General features: G+C 45.9%; 1 protein-coding gene across 2 annotated transcripts in view; it reads right to left on the bottom strand.

Moving 5' to 3' along the window:
* TASOR2 (transcription activation suppressor family member 2) overlaps window positions 1-24,581 on the bottom strand; it is a 37,781-nt gene extending 13,200 nt beyond the window's left edge. The window contains exons 1-13 of one of the 2 annotated variants that reach the window (XM_039345766.1): window positions 24,017-24,581; window positions 15,447-15,547; window positions 13,926-14,050; window positions 13,791-13,810; window positions 12,427-12,526; window positions 11,350-11,450; window positions 9,936-10,036; window positions 8,966-9,038; window positions 8,787-8,861; window positions 6,488-7,270; window positions 4,371-4,535; window positions 2,332-3,199; window positions 947-1,373 (exon numbers count right to left, since the gene is read on the bottom strand). In XM_039345766.1, coding sequence (XP_039201700.1) covers window positions 947-1,373; window positions 2,332-3,199; window positions 4,371-4,535; window positions 6,488-7,270; window positions 8,787-8,861; window positions 8,966-9,038; window positions 9,936-10,036; window positions 11,350-11,450; window positions 12,427-12,526; window positions 13,791-13,810; window positions 13,926-13,951 — 2,739 coding nt within the window. In that variant the 5' untranslated portion in view covers window positions 13,952-14,050; window positions 15,447-15,547; window positions 24,017-24,581. Of the gene's footprint in view, window positions 1-946; window positions 1,374-2,331; window positions 3,200-4,370; window positions 4,536-6,487; window positions 7,271-8,786; window positions 8,862-8,965; window positions 9,039-9,253; window positions 9,327-9,935; window positions 10,037-11,349; window positions 11,451-12,426; window positions 12,527-13,790; window positions 13,811-13,925; window positions 14,051-15,446; window positions 15,548-24,016 lie in introns of those variants that run through there. The other variant, XM_039345767.1, reaches the window with a different exon arrangement.
* Window positions 24,582-24,923: the final 342 nt, after the last annotated feature.

The following is a 24,923-nucleotide window of genomic DNA, read 5'->3' as shown; positions in this document are numbered from 1 at the left end:
TATTGGCTTTTGAAAGCCAATAGAATTAGACTCTATTCAAGAGAGTCTATTCTATTGGCTTTCAAAAGCCAATAGAATAAAAGGGAGTAGCACAGCTAAGGAAAAGGGGGAAAAAATGGCGGACTGCGTTGTTTGGCGACCTCCGTGAAATGGTCGTTCGACCCCAAATGGGATCCCGACCCACAGGTTGAGAACCACTGTTGTAGACATTTCATTTACTTAACTACTGTACTTTCCGGCGTATAAGACGACTTTCTAAAGCATTGAAATCGGCGCAAAAGTCAGGGGTCGTCTTATACGCCGGAAATTACGGTAGTTTCCGGCGTATAAGACGACTTTCTAGGCATGCAACTCGGTGCCGAAGTCGGGGGTCATCTTATACGCCGGGTCGCCTTATATGCTGGAAAATACGGTAGGTAACTTTATTTTCACTGATATCATCAACCACTGATGATGTTCCTTAGTCGGATCATGAAAAGTCTGCAAGAAAAACACCAAGCTCAGAGAGCACCCAGGATCCCACAGTCCTCTCTCTTCCTCCTCCTGCACCCACCCCAACCCACTCCCTTCTAGCACTAATGATGTTACCTAAATGGGTCATGAAATGTCTGCGAGAACAACCAAGCTCAGAGAATACTAAGGAGGCACAGTTCTCCTCCTCTTCCTTTCTCCTTCTTCCCCTCCTCCTCCTCCTTTCCCTTCCTTTCCCCTTCTCCTCTTCCTCCTCCCCTTCTCCTCCCCCTCCCCTCCATAATGCCTATATCCTCCTAGCACGGATGACGTTACCTAGTTGGGCCATGAAACATCTGCAAGAAAACCACCCAGCTCAGAGAGCACCAAGGACCCCACAATTCCACCTTGAACGATAAATATTCTGGTATCCCTCGCACGGAGCAGCCATTTACACCTTCATCGTTGGCTCTCAGGGGCCCAACCAAAACCTTACCTCCTCAACGGGCTTCAGAGGAGGACGAGACCGTTCCTCCTTCTCAAGCAGGTCCTCGGTCTCTTCAAGTTCAGTCAGAGGACTCTCTTCCTCTAAGGAGTCGGTGGAGGACAATTTGTTACACGAGAGGAGCTTCCCGGAAGGAGAAACGGATCCATCTTCCCCTCCTTCAGCAGGTATCTGGAGAGCTTCCGAGACCGAATCTGCCGGGCCTTTCTCCAAAACGTAGGCTCCACCACCACCACCATCCATGGGCTCCAAAGGGTCCACCAGACTGTTCAGGGACACGTACTTCGCAGGGTTACTGTGTTCGACCACTTTTCGTACTGTCAGGGCTTGGAACTTTTTGCTATAAAAGAGCGCCATCCACATGTGCAGGATCAGCCTCATGTCCTCCATGTTATCTGAGAAATTTTCATCCCAGGGCCTAAAATTAAAGAAAAGGAAGCGAAAGTGGGCATTTCGGCTTTGCAACGGGAAGCCGCCAGAGTTCACAGCTCAAGCAAAATGCACCAGACTACGGGTAGTCCTCGACTTACGACCATAGTTGAGCCGCCAGTTTCCGTCACTAAGCGAGACGTTTCTTCCACGCGTTTTTGCCCCGCCCATTTTACAACCTTTCTTGCCACATGTTGCTAAGTGAATTTATTTATTTATTTATTTATTTATTTAATTTTATTTATATGCCGCCCAATCCCAAAGGACTCAGGGCGGCGTACAAAATTAAAACAATCATCAATAATAAAATAATACAATCATACCGCGAGTCCGATCATATCCCGCCCCCCCCCCCAGGGACATCAGCCCCAGGCCTGCTGGAACAGGAGAGTTTTAATGGCTTTCTTAATCTCTGTTAAATTAGTCACACGGTTATTAAGTGAACCTGGTTGTCCCCCTGGACTTTGCCGGTCAGTCGGTCGCAAAAGAGGATCACGCGGGGACCCCTGGGACACTGCAACTGTCATAAATATGAGTCGCTTGCCAAGCGTCTGAATTTTGATCAGATGACCGCGGGGATGCTGCGGCGGTCTTAAGCGCGAAAAGTGGTCGTAAGTCACATTTTTCAGTGCCGTTGTAACTTCGAATGGTCCACCCAACAAGCTGTTGTAAATCAAGGACTATCTGTAGTAAGCTGAATTTTGCAGTCAATTTTTTTTCTAACAATCCCAACAGAGAACTGTCATCTTTACAGCCGCCGCTGTTTGCCGGATCAATGTTTTTGCTAAATGATGAAACCCAATTCCAGATCCATCAGTTCTTACCCCTCAACACCTCCAAAATCGATTTGGGAACTAACCAAACCGTGATTTTGAATCCCCAGAGAAAACTCCTTTTACTCCCAAACCGCACCAGGTATTTATTTTGTCTATGGGACCCTCACTTACCCGTGGACTGCCCGCAGGACGGTTTTTTCTAAGGAATTATTAGTATATTTGCTATCCACATTGAAGAGGTATTTCGCCTCCCACTGGAAAGTAACTTGGACCGTTTTATCGCCAGAAGTCACTCGGCGATTGGCGGAAAAGTCCTCCCTCAGCCGTGCCCCCATGAGGGTAAAACGAGTGGGCGATAAATGGTTCATAACTGGTTTGCCCAGTTGGCACGAATTCTGCTGGTGCTGGAAAGGAAGCACTTTTCCAACCAAGGGACCTGGTTTATCCTGCTTCACCCCATTCCTCGAATCGGGAGAACGCGGCGTCCCCTTTGGGAGGGTCTCGGAGATGGGGGAGGCGTACGAGTGCTCTAACGAAATCATGACGCCCGAATCCGACAGGTCCCCGGTCTCGTTTGGAAGGGTCAGGGAAGATTTGGTGAGGTCGATCCTTGCCTTCTTTTTTTTGCTGGGATTCACGGTGTTTCGGTCCTTAACGTTCGAAGGCCAGTCCCTGTCCCGGCCGGTCTCCCTGGCAGGCCAAAAAGATGATCGGGAGGATTGTCCGGGCACGAAAGTGCCTTTCCATTTCTTGGTAGCCCTGTGATATTCGTGATCGGATGATTTGTGCAAAAATTTCCCTCGCGGTAGACGATATTCCCGGGACGGACGGAAACGTCCGAAGTCTCTTCGACCATTCCCGTCCAAGGGAGTGTTACAGGAGCTTAGTGCTAAATCGGCCAACAGGTTCAACGCGTGTGAATCGCACTCTTCCCCTCCGGAAGTCCTCAGGGCGTCGACAGCAGCCACGTCATTTTTTACGGAGACGGCCTCGATCCTATGCTTTTCCAAAGACACGCCGTGGACATTTTTCCTCGGGGCTGCGCAAGGAGAGACAAAAATATTAGCCCAAGGGGACAGAGGTAGTTTGGGTTGGAAAAAATAGAAGGGAAAAAAAAGGAACGTTTGTCTCCAGAGGTGGCTTGGTTTTATCTGATCACGAACACCCAAGGTATGTCTGGGTAGGTTCATTTGGGCAAATCTACTCAGTGTTGATAAATCTAGTGTGATGGAAAAGAGATCTGAATGATCCCTGGACGCCAAAAATGAGGGGGAAGGCATGAAAAGAAAGGGATAGGATAGAAATAGAAATAGAATTATTAGAATTAGAACTATTAGGATTAGAATTAAGATTGGAATCATTAGAATTATTAGAATTGGAACTATTAGAATTAAAGTTATTAGAATTAGTTATTAGAATTAGAATTATTAGAATTAGAATGAATTAGGATTAAGATTAGAATTAGAACTGGAATTATTAGAATTAGAATGAATTAGGATTAGGATTAGAATTGGAACTGAAATTATTAGAATTGGAATTATTAGAATTAGTTATTAGAATTAGAGATATTAGAATTAGAATTATTAGAATTAGAATTAATTAGGATTAGGATTGGAATTGAATTGGAATTATTAGAATTATTAACATTAGAATTAGGATGAAAATTAGAATTGGAATTATTAGAATTAGTGATATTAGAATTAGAATTATTAGAATTAATTAGGATTAGGATTAGAATTGGAATTGAATTGCAATTATTAGCATTAGAATGATTAGAAAGAATTAGAGTTATTAGAGTTAGAATCGGTAAGTGAACCAATGCAGTCGTTAAGTGAATCATGCGGTCGTTAAGCGAATCCTGCTCCCCCCCCCATTGATTTTGCTTGTTGGAAGCCGGCTGGGAAGGTGGTGATCATGTGACCCCAGAGCAATGCGACCGCCATAAATATAAACCAGCCAAGGGCCTGAATTTTGATCTGCTGACCGGTTGCGCCATTTGTAAATCCTTTTGTTTCAGCGCTAACTTCAAACGGTCACTAAGCGAATGGCTGTAAGTCGGGGACCGCCTGGACCAGCTTCTCATCCCTGCCCCAGCTTTTATATTAAAAAAAAAAAACAAAAAACAAGGAAAAGGTATGGAGGACAGGAAGCAGAATTATCATTTTTTTTCAGCCAGGGTTTCTACATGTGGATCACCGCCGCCATCTTACTTGCTCGTTTTGCGTCCATTTTGTCCACGCTCCTCATGGCTTTCTCCGCCTCGGTCAGCCGGGGCTTCTTTTCCTCCGTGGCGGGTCCGCCTGAAGCCTCCGTGGCTCCCTCGGGTGAGGCGCTCCTTGGGCCTTGAATGAATTCCGCAGACAAGACCTCGGCCCCTGGCGGACACAACAAACCAGTCAGTAACCATGGTTTTTCTGGCAATGGCACGGCGCAAAGGATTTATAAGCAGACCTCGTTTACCGACCCCAATTGGGACTGGCAACGTGGTCCTTAAGTAAAGCAATGGCTAAGTGAGGCCCGGTGAGTAACCACGGCTTTCTGGCGGTGGCACAGCGCAAAGGATTTATAGGCAGTCCTCGTTTAGCAACCCCAATTGGGACTGGCAAAAAAAGGGAGGCAGGGATGGACAGATGGACACATAGACATATTTAGATATATAAGTAGAGATATATATACTTATTAAAATGTTGTTTTCTATCCCAGAGTTCAGTGGCTCTATTGTATTTTAATAGAGATAGATAGATAGATTATAGATATAGATACATAGCTATATAGAGGTAGATAGGCATGGATATGGATATAGATTAGATATGGATGGATAGATGGATGGATGGATGGATAGACAAACAGATAGAGATAGATAGATAGATAGATAGATAGATAGATAGATAGACAGACTGATAGAGATAGATAGATATAGACAGAGACAGATGATAGATATATAATAGATAAACAGACAGAGATAGATGATAGATAGATAGATAGATAGACACAGATACTTAGATGATAGATAGATATAGACAGACAGAGATACAGATGATAGATAAACATAGATAGACAGAGAGATAGATAGATATAGAGACAGACAGATACAGATAGATAGATAGAGACAGACAGATACAGATAGATAGATAGAGACAGACACAGATAGATACATAGATAGACAGACAGATACAGATAGATAGATAGATAGATAGATAGATAGATAGATAGATAGATAGATAGATAGATAGATAGGCAGGCAGGCAGGCAGGCAGGCAGGCAGGCAGGCAGGCAGGCAGGCAGGCAGGCAGGCAGGCAGGCAGGCAGGCAGGCAGGCAGGCAGGCAGGCTGGATACGGATTAGATAGAGAGAAATATAGACCTAGATACAGATATGGTTTATAGACAAAGCATTGGGAATGTATATCCCATTTACTCTGCTTCTCTCTTTTAGCTTTATTTTTTTTTTTTTTTAGAAAACCGCATCTCTATTTTTTTTTCTTTTGCATTCCACGAACACAGGCAAACAACAACAGCCCTCAAACTAACACCTCTGATGGCGTTCACACCACTTTCCATGTGGTTACTGTGCTAAACCGCATTATGTATTTCCATTCACACCCCAGTCGGATTTCACACAACACGCTAAACCACAGGAAGGTTTAAACCGAGAACCGCCTGGCTGATGGTGCTTTGTGACGCTGGACTATTGCTGAGTCTACGTTGCTGTGTTTGGGTGTGTTTGGCCTCAGTTTGGCCCCCTCAAATAGACCGCTGATTTGGGGGCATCTGGCTGGGATGGGGGGGCTGGTTCTGTATAAGGAGAGACTTCAGCTTCAGAATCTCCAGATTTAAACAAAAGACGGCTACTTCAAACTATCTTTGTAAAGGAAAAAAATTATAAAGACAGGATATAATGCAGGGGGCCTTCAAACTTGGCCACTTTAAGACTTGTGGACTTCAACTCCCAGAATTCCTCAGTCTTCCAATATCTCAGGGGCTGCCCCAAAGAAGAGGCAGTCAAGCTATTCCCCAAAGCACCAAAAGGGCAGGACAAAAAGCAACGGATGGAGACTAATCAAGGAGAGAAGCAACCTGGAACTAAGGAGAAACTTCCTGACAGTGAGAACAATTAACCAGTGGAACTACCTGCCTCCAGAAGCGGTGAATGCTCCAACATTGGAAGTTTTTAAGAAGAGACTGGACAGCCATTTGTCCGAAATGGTATAGGGTTTCCTGCCTGAGCAGGGGGTTGGACTTGATGACCTCCAAGGTCCCTTCCAACTTTATTATTATTATAACTCCCAGAATTCCTCGGTCCTCCTCTATTTCGAGATGACACTCACCTCTTTTCCTTCTCAGTGGATTCTGGATGTTTTTTAATTTCAGGGTAGGCTTTTTAAGATCTGCTGGCGACCCGGGATCTTTAGCCACGGGGATGCTGGGAGTCATGGCTTCCTTGAGCAAATTCTTCCCCTTCTTCTTCTTTTTCTTCTTTTCCTTCTCCTTCGTCTTTTTCCTGCTGTTCTCCAGCATGCAGTACATCTTTAGAGGCGACCATTTCTTTTTCGAACTGGCCCCCAGGATGCGGCTGGATTTCCGTTTGGTCCATGGCAAGGATCGCTCTCCGGCCGGGCTGCTTTTCGACGTGCCGGCTCGGCTCGGCCCGTGTCCGGCAAGGAGAACCTTGCCCGTTCCAGTAGTGTTGTCCAGTCCGTCCGACGGTGAAGGGTCCAAATTGAAATCCGCCCGACCGTCGGACGGCTGAGAGTCGCCCTGCAAACACGCCAAGGCGGAGGAGACCTCCAGCGTGTAACTTTTGGGGTCCGACAGATAAAATGCCAACTTGGAAAACGAGGAGGGGGAGCACTTCTCGTCCACGGGGTCCCCCTTGGGGGTCTCGGATGAAAGTTTGGGAATAAAAGGTGGGCCAGCCGCGTTTCCGTGGCTCGGCACTGAACTCCGATCGAGCTTCGCAAATTCCTCCATGTGCAATTTGACCAAAGCGTTAGAAGGGGACAGTTCGGGATTTTTGGCGACTTCTGCCAGCGCCTGGTGAAAGAGGGGAAGGACCAGGGCGAGTTTCTGGGGGGTCTCAGTTCTCCCCTCTTCGCATTTCCAGTCTGTGGCTAATGAAAACAAAACAAAACAGAAAAGCCATTTCTAAGCAACTTCAGTCATCCTCAACAAAAATAAATAAAATTAAACAGTTACTGTTGTGTAAGCCAGGCAGAGTTGCTTTATGGATGAAATGGATGGCCTATTAATGGACTAGTCCAGTGGTTCTCAACCTGTGGGTCGGGACCCTATTTGGGGTCGAACGATCATTTCACGGGGGTCGCCAAACAACGCAGTCCGCCATTTTTTCCCCCTTTTCCTTAGCTGTGCTACTCCCTTTTATTCTATTGGCTTTTGAAAGCCAATAGAATAGACTCTCTTGCATAGAGTCTAATTCTATTGGCTTTCAAAAGCCAATAGGAATTGTCCAGGCTGTCTCTGCCCTGCTGAGCCCGCCAAACGTCCCAGTCTGCAAACGGTGCTGCACTAGTTGAGTACGACCGGTTGAGTAGTCCTCGACTTACGACCGGTTGGGGGTCGCAGCATTAAAAAGGTTGAGAACCACTGGACTAGACGAAACCAGGAGATGGTGAGTTCTAGTCCCTACCTTAGGCATGAAAGCCAGCTGGGTGATTTGGGCCAATCGCTAGGCGATCGTGAATTCTAGTCCTTCTTTAAGCATGAAAGCTAGCTCGGTAATTTGGGGCCAGTCACCAAGTCATGGTGAGTTCTAGTCCCGCCTTAGGCATGAAAGCTGGCTGAGTGACTTTGGGTCAATCACCAGGAGACGGTGAGTTCTAGTCCTATCTTAGGCATGAAAGCCATCTGGGTGTTTTGGGGCCAAGACAGTGAGTTCTAATCCCATCTTAGGCATGAAAGCTGACTAGGTGACTTTGGGCCAGTCGTTAGGCGATCGTGAGTTCTAGTCCTTCCTTAAGCATGAAAGCTAGCTTGGTGATTTGGGGCCAGTCACCAAGATGTGGTGAGTTCTAGTCCCGCCTTAGGCATGAAAGCCGGCTGGGTGACTTTGGGCCAATCACCAGGAGATGGAGAGTTGTGGTCCTGCCTCAGGCATGAAAGCCGGCTGTATTTATAAAAATAATAAAAGTGGAATAAAATTTTAGTACCGTATACTCCGGCGTATAAGACGACTGGGCGTATAAGACGACCCCCAACTTTTGAGAAGATTTTCAGGGTTTAGAAAGTCGTCTTATACGCCAGAAAACACAGTACAATATTGAATTTCTGTTTATAGATGAGCACAATAGGAGCTCCATTCCTTTGCTGCTAGAAAGCTTTGTCCTGTTAGTGCTTATTTCTGTAAAAAAAAAAAAAAAAAAAAAAAAAATAGGGCTGGCCACTAGGGGGCAGATTGGTTTTAAATTCAGAGAACAGCTACCCATATATTCTGGCGTATAAGACGACCCCCAACTTTTGAGAAGATTTTCAGGGTTTAGAAAGTTGTCTTATACGCCGGAAAATACGGTAGATAAGCAAGTAAGTAAATATAAGGAAAAAAAGGGCAGGGCAAAAAAACCCGATAATAGGGATTAAGGGATCCCCCGTGTTGGCAAAAACAAATCTCACCTGTTAAATATCTGGGCCCTGGCGATGGAAACAAAAACAAAGCTTGGAGAGACGTCAAATCGTTTGACTCGGAATCTGCAAGCAGAAAACGAGGCGTCAATGTTTTCCCGTCTTGAACGTGAATTTTCCAGGGAAGGCTCACCTGGATTCGAAGGCGCCGAGGGTCTGTCCCTCCTTACCTTTTCCTCTCGCCAAGGTGGACGAGGTGAGGAAGAGGAGGATTCCACGGTCATTTACATATCTGACAAGCGCCTGTAACACAGAAAGGTGGTTAATTTCTCCATCCGGAGAATAAACAGATGGCTTGAAAAAGTGGGGTTCCTGCTTGATCCCCAAATCTCCGGCACCTATCGTGCAATTTCACATCTGGGGGCTTTTAAAAAAAAAAAAAAAATAACCCTTTAGTTTAATTCAGCTTTAATTCAGTCTGGCTTAATTCAGGTGTCAATCAAAGAATGCCACGTCACCTTCATTAACAGCTTCGTCTTTATATGGAATGTTGAGCTAGAACAGGGCCGGTTTGGGGTTCCATTCAAAAATCTGTTGTTGGGGGAAAAAAAATAGACCATCCTGGCTTGTTCAAGAAACTGTGATTAAAATAATGGCCTAGTATCATGTGTGAATGCTGTCTACGTACATATTTAGAATCGCTGTTTTTTTTCAAAGGCACTGAGCTGTGGTCCGTCTACCAAAATATACTGATTTTGACAGTACACTAAGCTATAATTGTATATAACAACATACTATTTCTCCACCTTTAGCAACTTCAAGATGGGTGGACTTCAACTCCCAGAATTCCCCAGCTAGCATGCTTTAAGATGGGTGGACTTCAACTCCCAGAATTCCCCAGCTAGCATGCTTTAAGATGGGTGGACTTCAACTCCCAGAATTCCCCAGCTAGCATGCTTTAAGATGGGTGGACTTCAACTCCCAGAATTCCCCAGCTAGCAATTTTTTTTTTTTTAATAAAAACAGATTGAGGCATTGCCATCAAAAAATCTACATGGGTATGTTTGTAAATCACCAGAAGGGGAAGACTTCCTAAATTTTAAAAAATGCTAATTTGCTGGGCATTTTTGGAGAATGAAACCCCACCCAAGCCACATCCTGCAAAAGAATAGTTAATTCTGAAGATTTTTAAGAACTCACCAGGTTTTTTTCTTTCATGCTCCCAATTAGCTGATCTTTCAGTTCACTCTCGTCTAATATTTCCACTTGATATAAACGAAACGACAACTGCTGACAACAGACTGCAGGAAAAACCAAGCACACTTTTTTTTAAAAAAAAAGGAAAGGAAAAATGAAAACAATTCAATGTTAATGGTCCAATAAATCTATTATAAAGAAAACCCCCACTCTCTTCTAGCACTGTAGATGTTCCCTAGCTGGGTCATGAAACGTCTGCAAGAAAACCACCAAGGTTAGGGAACACCAAGGACCCCACAGTATTATTGAGCAATGCCCATCCATTCCCTCCCTCCATCACCCCTCCATCCACCCATATCTATCTATCTATCTATCTATCTATCTATCTATCTATCTATCTATCTATCTATCTATCTATTCTATCCATTCATTTGTCTGTCTATCATCTATCTATCTACCAAGCTATTATCCATCTATGTCTATCTCTACATTTTCATCCATTCATGTGTCTCTCATCCATCCATCCATCCATCTATTATATCCATTCATTTGTCTATCATCTATCTATCTATCTATCTATCTATCTATCTATCTATCTATCTATCTATCTATCTATCTATCTATCTATCTACCAAGCTATTATCCATCTATATGTCTATCTCTACATTTCCATCCATTCATGTCTGTGTGTCTCTCATCCATCCATCCATTTATTATATCCATTCATTTGTCTATCATCTATCTACCAAGCTATTATCCATCTATATGTCTATCTCTACATTTTCATCCATTCATGTGTCTCTCATCCATCCATCCATCCATCTATTATATCCATTCATTTGTCTATCATCTATCTATCTATCTATCTATCTATCTATCTATCTATCTATCTATCTATCTATCTATCTATCTATCTATCTACCAAGCTATTATCCATCTATATGTCTATCTCTACATTTCCATCCATTCATGTCTGTGTGTCTCTCATCCATCCATCCATTTATTATATCCATTCATTTGTCTATCATCTATCTACCAAGCTATTATCCATCTATATGTATCTCTACATTTCCATCCATTCATGTCTGTGTGTCTCTCATCCATCCATCCATCCATCCATCCATCCATCCATCCATCCATCCATCCCTTTCTGTCTATCCATTCATCCATCCATCCATCATTTACACACAGCCAACCTCATCATGGAAGCGATTCTGGTTTCTAATCCGGGCTTCCTTCTGCACCGTTTCCACATAATTATCCCACTGATGGACTGATGAACCTACAGAGTCACGAGCCCGTTTAAATCACTTGCCGCCCCCCCAGCCCAATGTCCCATGGGGCTGGAAAGAAAAGAATCAAAGCGAATCATCCTGACCCAGATAAACGCAACGCGTGACCCGATTTAAAAGCGTACCTTCGTCATTGGAGTAACTGTTTTTTTTAAATGCAGCTTCCGGCAATTTTTTCCGCAATTCGGATATCCGCACAATATACTTGAATTCCAGCTTGGCTGGCCTACGAAAGGAGAAAAGGGAAAAATGGTTGGGATACAGTCTTTCCAAAGCAGACTCCTCCCAAAGAGGTGGAGAAACCGCAGAATTGGAATCTAGAACCATTTCTCGTTTGTGGGGTCCTGGGTACTCTCTGAGCTTGATTGTTTCCTTGCAGATGTTTCATAACTTCGTATCATCAGTATTAGAATGGAAGAGGGCTTGTTTTCTGTTTATATGTAAGTGGCTTGCAAAGCCCACTCCCTTGTAGATTGATGATGTTATCTAGTTAGGTCATGAAATGTCTGCAAGAAAACAAGTTAAGTTCAAAGAGCAGCAAGCAGTCCACAGTTCTCCTCCTCCTCTTCCTCCTTCCTCCTCCCCTTTATTCCTTCTATCCCCTTCTTCCTCTTCCCCTTTTCTTGCTCCACAAATCCCACCCCTTTCTAGCACTGATGACGTTACCTAGTTGGGTCATGAAATGTCTGCAAGAAAGCCACCAAGCTCAGAGAGCACCAAGGACCCCACAGTCCTTCCTTCCTTCCTTCCTTCCTTCCTTCCTTCCTTCCTTCCTTCCTTCCTTCCTTCCTTCCTTCCTTCCTTCCTTCCTTCCTTCCTTCCTTCCTTCTCCTTTCTAGCACTGATGATGTTACCTAGTTGGGTCATGAAACGTCTGCAAGAAAACCACCCAGCTCAGAGCGTGTCAAGGACCTCAAGAGTTCAACCCTGAGCTACGAAATTTTTCTTCTATCCGTTCCTCATTTCTCACACATTTCTTTCGGGATCCAGGTGGAAAGTTTCACAGGTAAAATATTTCATTAAAAAAACCACCGCTTTAACACCGAGGAGGGGAAAAAACCCTAGTCATTTTATTTACAGATCTATTTCCCTTCTCTATTCAAGCACAAGTTTGAAGGTACTTTTTAATGTCTTTGGATGATTTCTGGGGGGGGGGGGTTTGGCTTAATTCCAGTGGAAGAGAAAAATAAATAACGATTTACAACTGAGCTGGGAGCGAAGGCTGAAAAGGCGACCGAAGGACGATGTGGCACACTCGCTGATGCTGAATGAAAAGCTGTCCTTCCCAGGCACGATGCAGCACTGAAGAGTTTAAAAAGAAAGGTGAGTTATTCCCATTTATCTGGCTATATCAGGGGTCTTCAAACCTGGCCACTTTAAGACTTGTGGACTTCAACTCCCAGAATTCCTCAGCCAGCCTCCATTTTGTTTGTTAGATTTAAGACAGGGGTCTTCAAGCTTGTGCCTTTAATAATAATAATAATGATGATGATGATGCAAATCCAGTCTGAACATCTGGCTGTGCGATGATCCATAATAATAATAAAGTTGGAAGGGGTCTTGGAGGTCATCTAGTCCAACCCACTGCTCAGGCAGGATATACCATTTCAGACAAATGGCTGTCCAGTCTCTTCTTAAAACTTTCCAGTGTTGGAGCATTCACCGCTTCTGGAGGCACGTGTGCCTGGCTGAGGAATTCTGGGAGCTGAAGTCCACCAGTCATCAAACAGCCAAGTTGGAAGATCCCTGTCTTAAATCTAACAAACAAAATGGAGGCTGGCTGAGGAATTCTGGGAGTTGAAGTCCACAAGTCATCAAAGGGCCACGTTTGAAGACCCCTGTCTTAAATCTAACAAACAAAATGGAGGCTGGCTGAGGAATTCTGGGAGTTGAAGTCCACAAAGTGGCCAAATTTGAAGACCCCTGGTCTATATTGAATAACCACCACATTTGAGGCCAAAATTTCCTTTGCTCAGTGAGACACTTTTGAAAAAAATGAGTTTGGCCCCCATTTTACGACCTTCCTGGCCACGGTTCTTAAGTGAATCCCTGCGGTGGTTAAATTAGTAACAACACGGCTGTTAAATGAATCCAGATTTCCCCATCGACTTTGCTGGTCAGAGGTTGCAAAAGGGATCACGTGACCCTGGGACACGGTGACCGTCATAGATATGAGTCAGAAATTGGGGGGGGTCAATTGTGGCCATACGTCAAGGACTACACGTAAGCTTCCCAGAAGCCCGTGGGAGGGGAGATGGGAGGGGCATATCTCCCCTGTCAGTCCCACCTCCTCCTGGGTCCAGCGCCCAATCAACCGGCTGCAAAGCCCGAGGGGCACAGAACATAGGATAACAGGGTGGGGAGGGACCCCGGAGGTCTTCTAGTCCAACCCCCTGCCATTTTAGGTGGCAATTGGGCAGCTTGGGAAACAAAAACAAAATTTAACATCTCTTAATGATGAGAGGAGGACAAGGTGGGAAAGGAAGGATATTGTTACAATGGATAAGGGGGGGGGAAACACCCTCCCAAAACATAAAGAAATAGTATTTTTATTTTATTATTTTACCTTTCATCTCATGTTCAGCTCTGCAGAGGTGAAAAAGAAAGAAGAAGAAAAAAAATGAGAGTTGTTTTCAGAGCCAGGGAAAAACGGCGAATGAAAGAAAAGAAAAACAGCGAGAAAGGAGAGCAGGTTACTTACAAGCTTTTGTAACCCAGAGGCAACATTCTCCACGGTCACCAGCCAGCCGAGCGGGTTTTACGGAGGGGCTGGTCCCGGGGTCATTAAGCGGTTCTCCCTTCGCCCAAGCCTGCCTCAAAATGGCTCTGGAGTCAAGGAGGAAATGTTTTTTTAAAAAAAAAAAAAAAAAAAAACAGGAAAATTTTATTTAGCGGTCCAGCCAGAGGATTCGGTCGGAATGTCTTTATTTATGAATTAGACTTTTATCCAGTCTTTATTACTCTATAAGCAATTCAAGGTGAATGTATCTACTTCCTCCTTCTATTCGCCCCACGACGACAACCCTGTGAGGTGGGTCGGGCTGAGAGGGACTGACCCAAAGTCACCGAGCTGGCTTTCATGCTTCGGATGGGATTAGAACTCCCAGTCTCCGGGTGATTGGCCCAAAGTCACTCAATTGGCTTCCATGCTTAAGGCGGGACTAGAACTCTCAGTCTCCTGGTGATTGGCCCAAAGTCACCCAATTGTTTTCCATGCCTAAGATGGGACTAGAACTCCCAGTGCCTTGTTGATTGGCCCAAAGTCACCCAATTGGCTTCCATGCTTAAGGCAGGACTAGAACTCCCAGTGCCCTGGTGATTGGCCCAAAGTTACTCAATTGGCTTCCATGCTTAAGGCAGGACTAGAACTCCCAGTCTCCTGGTGATTGGCCCAAAGTCACCCAATTGGCTCCCATGCTTAAGGCAGGACTAGAACTCCCAGTCTCCTGGTGATTGGCCCAAAGTCACCCAATTGGCTTCCATGCTTAAGGCGGGACTAGAACTCCCAGTCTCCTGGTGATTGGCCCAAAGTCACCCAATTGGCTTCCATGCTTAAGGCGGGACTAGAACTCCCAGTCTCCTGGTGATTGGCCCAAAGTCACCCAATTGGCTTCCATGCTTAAGGCGGGACTAGAACTCCCAGTCTCCTGGTTATTGGCCCAAAGTCACTCAATTGGCTTCCATGCTTAAGGCGGGACTAGAACTCCCAGTCTCCTGGTGATTGGCCCAAAGTCACCCAGCTGGCTTCCACCCGGGACTAGAACTCCCAGTCTCCTGGTGATTGGCCCAAAGTCACCCAGCTGGCTTCCACCCGGGACTAGAACTCCCCGTCTCCTGGGAATTGGCCATTCACCTGGCTTTCATGACTAAGGCAGGATTGGACTGCCAGCTGAGTGACTTTGGCCCAATCACCAGGAGACGGCGAGTTTTAATCCCGCCTTAGACCTAACAGCCAACTCTGTGCTTTGAGGCCAGTCCCATTCTCTCTCTCTCACTCTCTCTCTGTCAGCCCAGCCCAGCCCACATCACAGGGTCGTTGTGAGGGAAATAGGGGGACCGAGTGTTGGATATATGTGTCGCCTTGAGTTTATTGGTTGAAGAAATAAATAAAGGCAGAAAATTAATGCATTAATCCATTAATTAAATACCGTAAATAAATAAAAAGGGCTTCCCGCCACAACAGGCCACTCCCAACCGGAGCCTTCCCTGGGATACACCTTACCTCAGTTCCGCAGATCGGCTGGTTAAAAAATGTCCACCCTCCTCAAGTTCTGCCTTGGTGGAGGCAACGGCTTCCTATTGTGCTGAGAAGAGATCCTTGTCCTGCATGGAAACCAACAGGAGACACAATAATGGGTCCACTGAGCTGGGGCACAAAGTTAACCATGGTTAGACCAACCGCGGTTAGCTCCATATTCTCTCTCTCTCTTTTTTTTTTTTTTGACATGAAGGTGCTCTGAGCTACGGACCAAGAACATGGAGGTTCAAGGGTGTCCAACGGTGGAATTTTGAAGACTTGTGGACTTCAACTTCCAGAATTCCCCAGCAAACATGGCTGGCTGAGGAATTTTGGGAGTTGAAGTCCACAGATCTTAAACTGCTCTAGCATCTAAGTAAAGACCAGATGAATGCCTGCTTTGGTTTGGCTTTCTTTGCATGTTGGATGGACTCAGCCCAAGGTAGCTTGTTCCTCAAACTGTGCCAAAGCAAAGAAACCTCGTTTTATTTTTTTTTAACGTATTTATTTCTATTCCACCGTTATTATTTTCAGAAATAATTCAAGGAGTAGAACATATTATCTACCAGACATCTTATCTACCAGACAGCCACAATCCTGTATGGGTTGGGCAGAGAGAGAGGGACTGGTCCAAGATCACCCAGCTGGTTTTCATGCCTAATCCAGGACTAGAACACACAGGCACCTGGTGATTGGCCCAAAATAACCCAGCGGAATTTCATGCCTAATGCAGGACTAGACCTCGCAGATACCCGGTGACTGGCCCAAAGTCACCCAGCAGAATTTCATGCCTAATGCAGGACTAGAACTCACAGGCACCTGGTGATTGGCCCAAAGTCACCCAGCAGAATTTCATGCCTAACGTAGGACTAGAACTCGCAGGCACCTGGTGATTGGCCCAAAGTCACCCAGCAGAATTTCATGCCTAATGCAGGACTAGACCTCACAGGCACCTGGTGATTGGCCCAAAGTCACCCAGAGTTCATGACCTAAGGCAGGACTAGAACTCACCATCTCCTATGATTGGCCCAAAGTCACCCAGCTGGCTTTCATGCCTAAGGCAGGACTAGAACTCCCTCTGGTTTTTAGCCTGGTGCCTTAACTGACTCTAGTTAGAATTTATCTAGCCAGGCTACACAATGTTCTTATTTATTTATTGTGTGGATTAATTGGTTTTAGATCATGCCACATCTCCAGGAGAACAAACAGACAGCATGTTCAGTACAGCACAGGTAGTCCTTGACTGATAGCCATTTGTTTAATGACCATTGAAAGTTACAACAGCATTGAAAACAGTGACTTATGACCGTTTTTCACACTTACGACCATTGCAGGATCTCACCCCCGGTCACGTGATCAAAATTTGGACATTGGCACCTGGCTCATATTTACGACGGTCGCAGCGTCCCGGGGATCACGTACGTGATCCCCTTTGGCGACCTCCTGAACAAGCAAAGTCCATGGGGGAAGCCAGATCCACTTAACAACCGGGTTACTAACTTAACAACTGCAGTGTGATTCGCTTAACGACGGGGACCAGAAAGGTCGTAAAACGGGGCAAAACCCACTTAATCCTTGCTTAGCAATGGAAATTTTGACCTCAGATGTGGTCAAACTTCAAGGGCTACCTTTATAGTCCGTGTCCTTTGCTAAATTCCTCTTTAAGGTAACCACAAACTCTGATTAAACAAAGAACTGTTAACATATTCTTTCTGTTTCTTAACCTTCTTAAAAACCTCAATGGATCGGATCAAAAGGATGTGACTCCTGATAGCACCCACACCAAAGTCGAACAAGAAAGCAACAATTTTTCCCATTCACTTCTTCCCAACTTCGAAGGCACACTGCTCCTGCCAAGGGAGGCTCGTTTTCCACCTCCAGAGCTAATAAACAGTCCTTGAATCTATCCAGTTGTCAGTTTTCAAAAAGATAAGACAAGACGAGATAAAGTCTCCCATTTACAATTCCCAAAGTCCTTGCGAAATATTCTAATTCTAAAATTGCTTTGGTCCAAATAGTTATTTTTTTTTTTTCCCGCAGGAGAAAATTAACAGAAAGCAGAGATTTGGGAGTTTCCAAACAATTCGTCCTTGGCTTCAGTTGTTGCTTTTAAAAAGAAAAAAACAAAAAACTTTTGCATTTATTGTGTTTGTTTTATTTATAACCGGAACACGCTCCCTTTTGTTTCTGACCTTGGAATGAGAAAGCGAAACTGATTTAAACCGAATAGCATTCTCCTCTTTTGAGCAGTTTGAGAGCCGAGACAAAAGTGAAACTATCGTACCAGGAAACAGAAATATTACAGTATTCGAGGGTTTAAAGCTGCAGTTTCTCCAACTCGGCAATATTAAGAGGTGTGGGACTTCAAAAGTCCCAGAATTCCCTGGCCCTTCATTTTCTCCTGCGAATGAACTATTTGGACCAACGCAATTTTAGAATTAGAATATTCCGTTAAGGACTCTGGGAATTATAAATGCTGAATGAATATTGTTTTAAAGCAACGGATTTGCTTTTTAATGTTTTTTTAAGGCCTCCGGAAGAGGCTTGGTTATTTTTAGGTTGCCAACAACAAACACATCAGGGCAGGATGTTCCCCAGGTAATTGATTAGGTAACTGAATAATTGGTGTTTCTCAACCTTGACTATTTTAAGACCTCTGGACTTCCAGAATTCGTAGAACTGAATGCCAGTTGGGGGGATTCTGGGAATTGAAGCCCACTCACCTTAACACATGCTGGCTGAGGGGATTCTGGGAATTGAAGCCCCTCCATCTTAAAACATGCCGGCTGGGGGGATTCTGGGAATTGAAGCCCATCCATCTTAAAACATGCCGGCTGGGGGGATTCTGGGAATTGAAGCCCACTCACCTTAAAGCATGCCGGCTGGGGGGGATTCTGGGAATTGAAGCCCACTCACCTTAAAGCATGCCGGCTGGGGGGATTCTGGGAATTGAAGCCCACTCACCTTAAAGCATGCCGGCTGGGGGGATTCTGGGAATTGAAGCTCACTCACCTTAAAGCATGCCGGCTGGGGGGATTCTGGGAATTGACGCCCCTCCATCTTAAAAAATGCCGGCTGGGGGGATTCTGGGAATTGAAGCCCACTCACCTTAAAGCATGCTGGCTGGGGGGATTCTGGGAATTGAAGCCCACTCACCTTAAAGCTTGCCGGCTGGGGGGATTCTGGGAATTGACGCCCCTCCATCTTAAAAAATGCCGGCTGGGGGGATTCTGGGAATTGAAGCCCACTCACCTTAAAGCATGCCGGCTGGGGGGATTCTGGGAATTGAAGGAATTTAAAGCCCCTGCCGGCTGGGGGGATTCTGGGAATTTAAAAAATGCCGGCTGGGGGGATTCTGGGAATTGAAGCCCACTCACCTTAAAGCATGCCGGCTGGGGGGATTCTGGGAATTGAAGCCCACTCACCTTAAAGCATGCCGGCTGGGGGGATTCTGGGAACTGAAGCCCACTCACCTTAAAGCATGCCGGCTGGGGGGATTCTGGGAATTGAAGCCCATCCATCTTAAAACATGCCGGCTGGGGGGATTCTGGGAATTGAAGCCCATCCATCTTAAAACATGCCGGCTGGGGGGATTCTGGGAATTGAAGTGCCTTAAATTTGCCAAGGTTGAGAATTGCTGCACTAGAGCAAGGGGTCTCCCAACATGAGAACTTTATGAGCTGTGGACTTCAACTCCCAGAATTCCTCAGCCAGCCATGCTGGGAGTTGAAGTCCACCAGTCTTAAAAGTTGCCAAGTTTGGAGATCCCTGTATTCAACCGTCTATGATAGAAGTACATCAGCCCTCTATTTGAAGACTTCATGTGGCAGATTGTTCCACCGGCTGCTCATGCTGTCCATGACTGTATAGGGGGTACCTTGATCAATAGTAGCAACTGTGAGAGGGATCTCGGAGTCCTAGTGGACAATCCCTTAAATAAGAGCCAGCCGTGGGCTGCAGCTGCCAAAAAAGCCAATACAGTGCTGGGCTGCATTAACAGAGGGATAGAATCAAGATCACGTAAAGAGTTAATACCACTTTACAAGACCTTGGTAAGGCCACACTTGGAATGCTGCATTCAGTTTTGGTCACCACGATGTAAAAAAGATGCTGAGACTCTAGAAAGAGTCAAGAGAAGAGCAACAAAGATGATTAGGGGACTGGAGGCTAAGGTATATAAGGAACAGTTGCTGGAATTGGGTATGTCTAGTTTAATGAAGAGAAGGACGAGGGGGGACATGATAGCAGAGTTCCAGTATCTCAGGGGCTGCCCCAAAGAAGAGGGAGTCAAGCTCTTCTCCAAGGCGCCTGAAGGCAGGACAAGAAGCAACGGATGGAAACTAATCAAGGAGAGAAGCAACCTAGAACTAAGGAGAAACTTCCTGACAGTGAGAGCAATGAACCAGTGGAACAACCTGCTTCCAGAAGCAGTGAATGCCCCAACATTGGAAGTTTTTAAGAAGAGACTGGACAGCCATTTTTTCTGAAATGGTATAGGGTTTCTTGCCTGAGCAGGGGGTTGGACTAGATGACCTTCAAAGTCCTTTCCAACATCATCATCATCATCATCATTTATAACATGAATCTCCCTCTATGTGATCTTCATTTTAAAGTTCATTTAGTGACCGTTCAACATTATGACGGCACTGAAAAACGTGACTTACGACCGTTTTTCACAGTTATAACACGCTCACGAATATGTGATCAAAATTCGGACGCTTGGCAACAGGTTCTTTTTTTATGACCGTTGCTCTGTCCCAAGATCAAGCGATCCCCTTTTGCGACCTTCTGATAAGCAAGCCAAGATTCACTTAACAACCCGGTTACTCACTTAACAACGGCAGAGATTCCCTTAATAACCGAGGCAAGGAAAGTTGTAAAACGGGGCAAAACTCACTTAACAAACGTCTCACTTAACCACAGAAATCCTTGGGCTCAAATGGAGTTGTTCAGTGAAGGACTATCTGTACCCCCGGTCTCTATGTGAAGACTTGCAACATCAAGTGGCAGGTTGTTCCACTGGCTGCTTGCGCAGTCCGGAATTTCTTCTTGTTTTCTAACCTGAATCTTCCTCCTGGTGAATTTAATTTTATTCCCCTGACTGCATATGCTAAACTCCCTTCCCCTTATCTGCTCTGTGTCAGGCGAAGCCTGTTTGCATCTTCCAGGATCGAAACTACCTCCAGAGCCTGCGAATATGGCCTGTGTGCACACATTGTGCGATCGTGGACCGACAAATTAATTGGCATGGTGCAGAGCTAATGAGCATCTTTGCGGATGGACTGCCACAGCAGCGGAGAGAAAAGAAAGACAGAGGATGCCTCCTTCTCCCCTTTCTGCAAAATGCGGGACAAGAAAAGCCCAAATTTCATTTAAGCCAGTGGTTCTCAACCTCTGGGTCGGGACCCCATTTGGGGTCGAACGACCATTTCACGGGGGTCGCCAAACACTGCAGTCCGCCATTTTTTCCCCCTTTTCCTTAGCTGTGCTCCTCCCTTTTATTCTATTGGCTTTTGAAAGCCAATCGGAATTGTCCAGGCTGTCTCTGCCCTGCTGAGCCCGCCAAAAGTCCCAGTCTGCAAACGGTGCTGCACCCGTTGAGTAGTCCTCGACTTACGACCGGTTGAGTAGTCCTCGACTTACGACCAGTTGGGGGTCGCGGCATTAAAAAGGTTGAGAACCACTGATTTAAGCCAAACTTTCTTGGCCAGCAAAACCTGTTGAAATCCTGAAACGCAGGTTATTTTTTTCTTTTCTTTGCGGAAGAAGCAGGCTGGGGGGGGGGGGAGTGGGGAAGCAAGGTTTCAGAATATGGAAATAAAGAGTGGAAGGGTCTCCAAAGGGAGAGAGATTTCATGGATCACCATTGCAATTTGCTAGCATCGGACGGAACTGATGGGCCAATGAAAGGGCATTTGGACTAGAACAGGTCACCAGGGGGAATATGATGGCAGGCCTGCTCGAAAAGGACATTAATTCAGAAAAGGGAAGGAAGATAAGCTAGATAGAAGATCTCTCTCCACAAACTTCAAACTAGACAGTCGCTTGTCTGAAATGGTATGGGTTCTCCTGCTTCAGCAGAGGGCTGGACTAGAAGACCTCCAAGGTCCCTTTCAGCTTCTATTCTGTTCTGTTCTATTCTATTTATTCTTTATTCTATTCTCTATTCTTTATTCTATTCTCTATTCTTTATTTTCTTCTCTTCTCTTTATTCTCTATTCTATTCTATTCTTTATTTTCTATTCTATTCTATTCTATTCTATTCTATTCTATTCTCTATTCTATTTATTCTTTCTCTTTTCTTCTTTATTCTCTATTCTATGCTATTTATTCTATTTATTCTCCTCTTCTCTTTATTCTCTATTCTATTATTTATTCTACTCTATTCTTTATTGTCTTCTATTCTGTATTTTATTCTTTATTCTCTATTCTATTCTATTTATTCTTTCTCTTCTCTTCTTTATTCTCTATTCTATTCTATTCTATTTATTCTATTCTATTCTTTATTCTCCTCTTCTCTTTATTCTCTATTCTATTCTCTATTCTATTATTTATTCTACTCTATTCTTTATTGTCTTCTATTCTGTATTTTATTCTTTATTCTTTATTCTCTATTCTATTCTATTCTATTCTATTCTATTCTATATTCTATATTCTATATTCTATATTCTATTCTATTCATCCTTCCTATTCTATTCTATTCTATTCTATTCTATTCTATTCTATTCTATTCTATTCTATATTCTATTCTATTCTATATTCTTTATTCCCACTCCCTTGAGAACTGATTATGTTCCCTAGTTGGGTCATGAAACGTCTGCAAGAAGACAAGCAAGCTCAGAGAGCACCAAGGTTCCCTCATATTTAAGTGTAATATCTGAGAACCTACTTTAGTACATCATGATCAAAGCTTCAATTTTAGGTGCACCGATAGAAGAGTAAACCCACATGAAATCAAGGCATTGCTTGGAAGGAGAGATTAGCTTAAGGTGTCAAGCCTTCCGAGAAGAGTCGGTTTCAAATAAGCCAACATGAAACAAGCTACAGTGTCAGGAAAGTCACAAGGCGAGTAAATAAAACAATTCAGGTTTCATACATCGGTCTAAACCAGAACTAAGCTCATCACATTACGGCTTACTATCTGAGGCAAATCAAGCCATACATTCAATTAAACCATACTGGAGTTTAACTATGGCTTGTTGAGTTAGCCATCTCTGGCTGGGGTGTGGTGGTCCTACATTAAACTGAGCCTTAAGCCCGGCACATTTTAATGTTTTGCTCTGCATAAGTAGAAGAGGGTCACTTTCACCAAGCCCCAGACAAACCCAAGTTTAAAGCTGACTCACATTAGATGGAGTCAAAACAGGTGAGCCTCTAATTATCATCCTAATCTATTTAGTTAATTCAGTTTGAAGGCCACCCAACTCCTTAATGGCTCTGGACACTTTATAATTAAGATAATGGATATATAGGTAGCCCACAACTTACGATCACAACTCAGCCCAAAATTGTGAGCTTTGTCCCTTTTTATGACCTTTCTTGACCTTAAGTTCAGGGATCTTCAGACTTGGCCCTTTGATGACTTGCGGACTTCAACTCCCAGAATTCCTCAGCCAGCGTGCTACAAGTCATCAAAGGGTGAAGTTTGAAGACCCCTGTATTAAGTGAATCCCGCAGTCGTTAAATTTGCAACACGGTCGTTAAGCAAATCCAACTTTCTCCCATTGACTTTGCTTGTCGGAAGGTCACAAAATGGGGTCACGTCACACACATACACACATACACACACACACACACCGGGGACGCTGCCAACCGTCACAAATACCTGCCAATGGCCAAGCGTCCGGATTTTGATCCCGTGACCCCGGGGAACGTTGCGACGGTCATTAAGCGTGACACCTGGGTCCGGAGTCCCTTTTCCCCAGTGTTGTTCTAACTCCAAACGGTCACGAAGTGAACTGCCGTTAAGTCGAGGATGGCCTGTATGCGAATCCAGCCTTCCTCTCCTGGTGCTCAAAGGCAAAAACCTTCTACGCAACTGAACAGGAAGTTGGAGCAAGTTCCCTCTCTGGTCCTCTTGTGGGCAAAGAGGTGGCCGACCCAAATGCACACGATCCACTGAGCCAGCCCCAAAGAAAACAGAGCAAGAAAAAGCTGGAGGGGGGGGGAAGGCGCGCAGGATCGGGCGCAGCTACAATGTTAAAAGCCCTCCCGTTGCCTGCCAGGCGCGCAGTCCCAGAGGATCGGGCAGCCTCGGTCGCGATCCCCTCCCTTGCCCGCCGTCTTTCCCTTCTTGCTTTCGCTCGCCCGGCTTGCAACGCCCCCCCCCATCCCGATCCTAAAAGCAGCCAGAAAAGCGCGCAAGGGGAGGCTCGCGCCCAGGCAGCGCGATCCTATCCGGCTCTCGGCGATCCCCAGCCTCGCCCGGTCCCGATCCTGAGCGCGGCGCGGGGCGGGAGGGGGACCACGAGGAAAACCCCGGCTGACACGTGTTTCTTTCCGTTCTTCGGCCGACACGTGTTTCCTTCCCTCCTCCCCAGCCCGGGCACACTCACCGGTGACAGCTGTCCCACCCGCCGGCCCTGCCATGCCGGGAAGCGAGCCGGCGGGCCCGGGGAGCCGCTTCTCTCTCTCTTTCTCCTTCCTTCTCGCACGTCGGAACGCGCCGACCCGGGTTTCCTGCCCGCTCCGCGCCCGCCGGCGTGGCCGAGCGAGCCCCGGAGCCCTCTTGGCACCCGGGACACGAGGCGATGCAGCACAAAGGCCAATTGGGGAAGGGGAAGAGAGAGGGGGGAAAAAAGGGGGCGCAGGCAGCCCACTCCCCTCCTTTTTTTCGGAGGAGGGGCTTCAGCGGAGACCCCCCCCCTTCCCGGGTCTCTAAGCGCAGCCCGGGCGGGCTCTGTCTGTCCGCCTCGAGGGCCGAGTCGCCTCCAGGCAGGGCGGGGGGCTGCCGGGGACCCTTCCCCACGCTCAGCGGCGACCCCAGACCCGGGCGGGCGGGCGGACGGGCGGCGGAGCCCGCGGGGAACACGTCGGCCCGCTCGGCGGAGGAGAAGGAGGAGGCAACCCCAGGAAGTGAAAACGGCGGAGGGAGCCCGCAGCCAAAGAAAGAAAGTGAAAACTAACCCGGAAGGGGTCGCCGCCTCCCCGGGCGGGGGGCGGGTTGAGCTTCCGGCCAGTTGGACTCGCCCCCCCCGCCTTCCCACCCCCGCTTCTTCCTTCCTTCCTTCCTTCCTTCCTTTCTCTTTCTTTCTTTCTTTCTTTTCTTTCTCTTCCTTTCTTCCTTCCGCCCTCCCTCCCTCTTCCTCTTTGTTTCTTTCTTTTTTCCCTTCCTTCCTTCCTTTCCCTTCCTTCCTTTCTTCCTTTCACCCTCCCTTCTTTCTTTCTTTCTTTCTTTCTTTCTTTTCCCTCCCTTCCTTCCTTTCCCTTCCTTCCTTCTTCCTTTCTTCCTCCCTCCCTCTT

The sequence above is a fragment of the Crotalus tigris genome, unplaced genomic scaffold (assembly GCF_016545835.1).
Source record: "Crotalus tigris isolate CLP2741 ecotype Arizona unplaced genomic scaffold, ASM1654583v1 scf7180000017975.10810073628:1450386, whole genome shotgun sequence".
Taxonomy (NCBI): Eukaryota; Metazoa; Chordata; class Lepidosauria; order Squamata; family Viperidae; genus Crotalus; species Crotalus tigris.
This window is presented reverse-complemented; position numbering and strand designations above follow the sequence as displayed.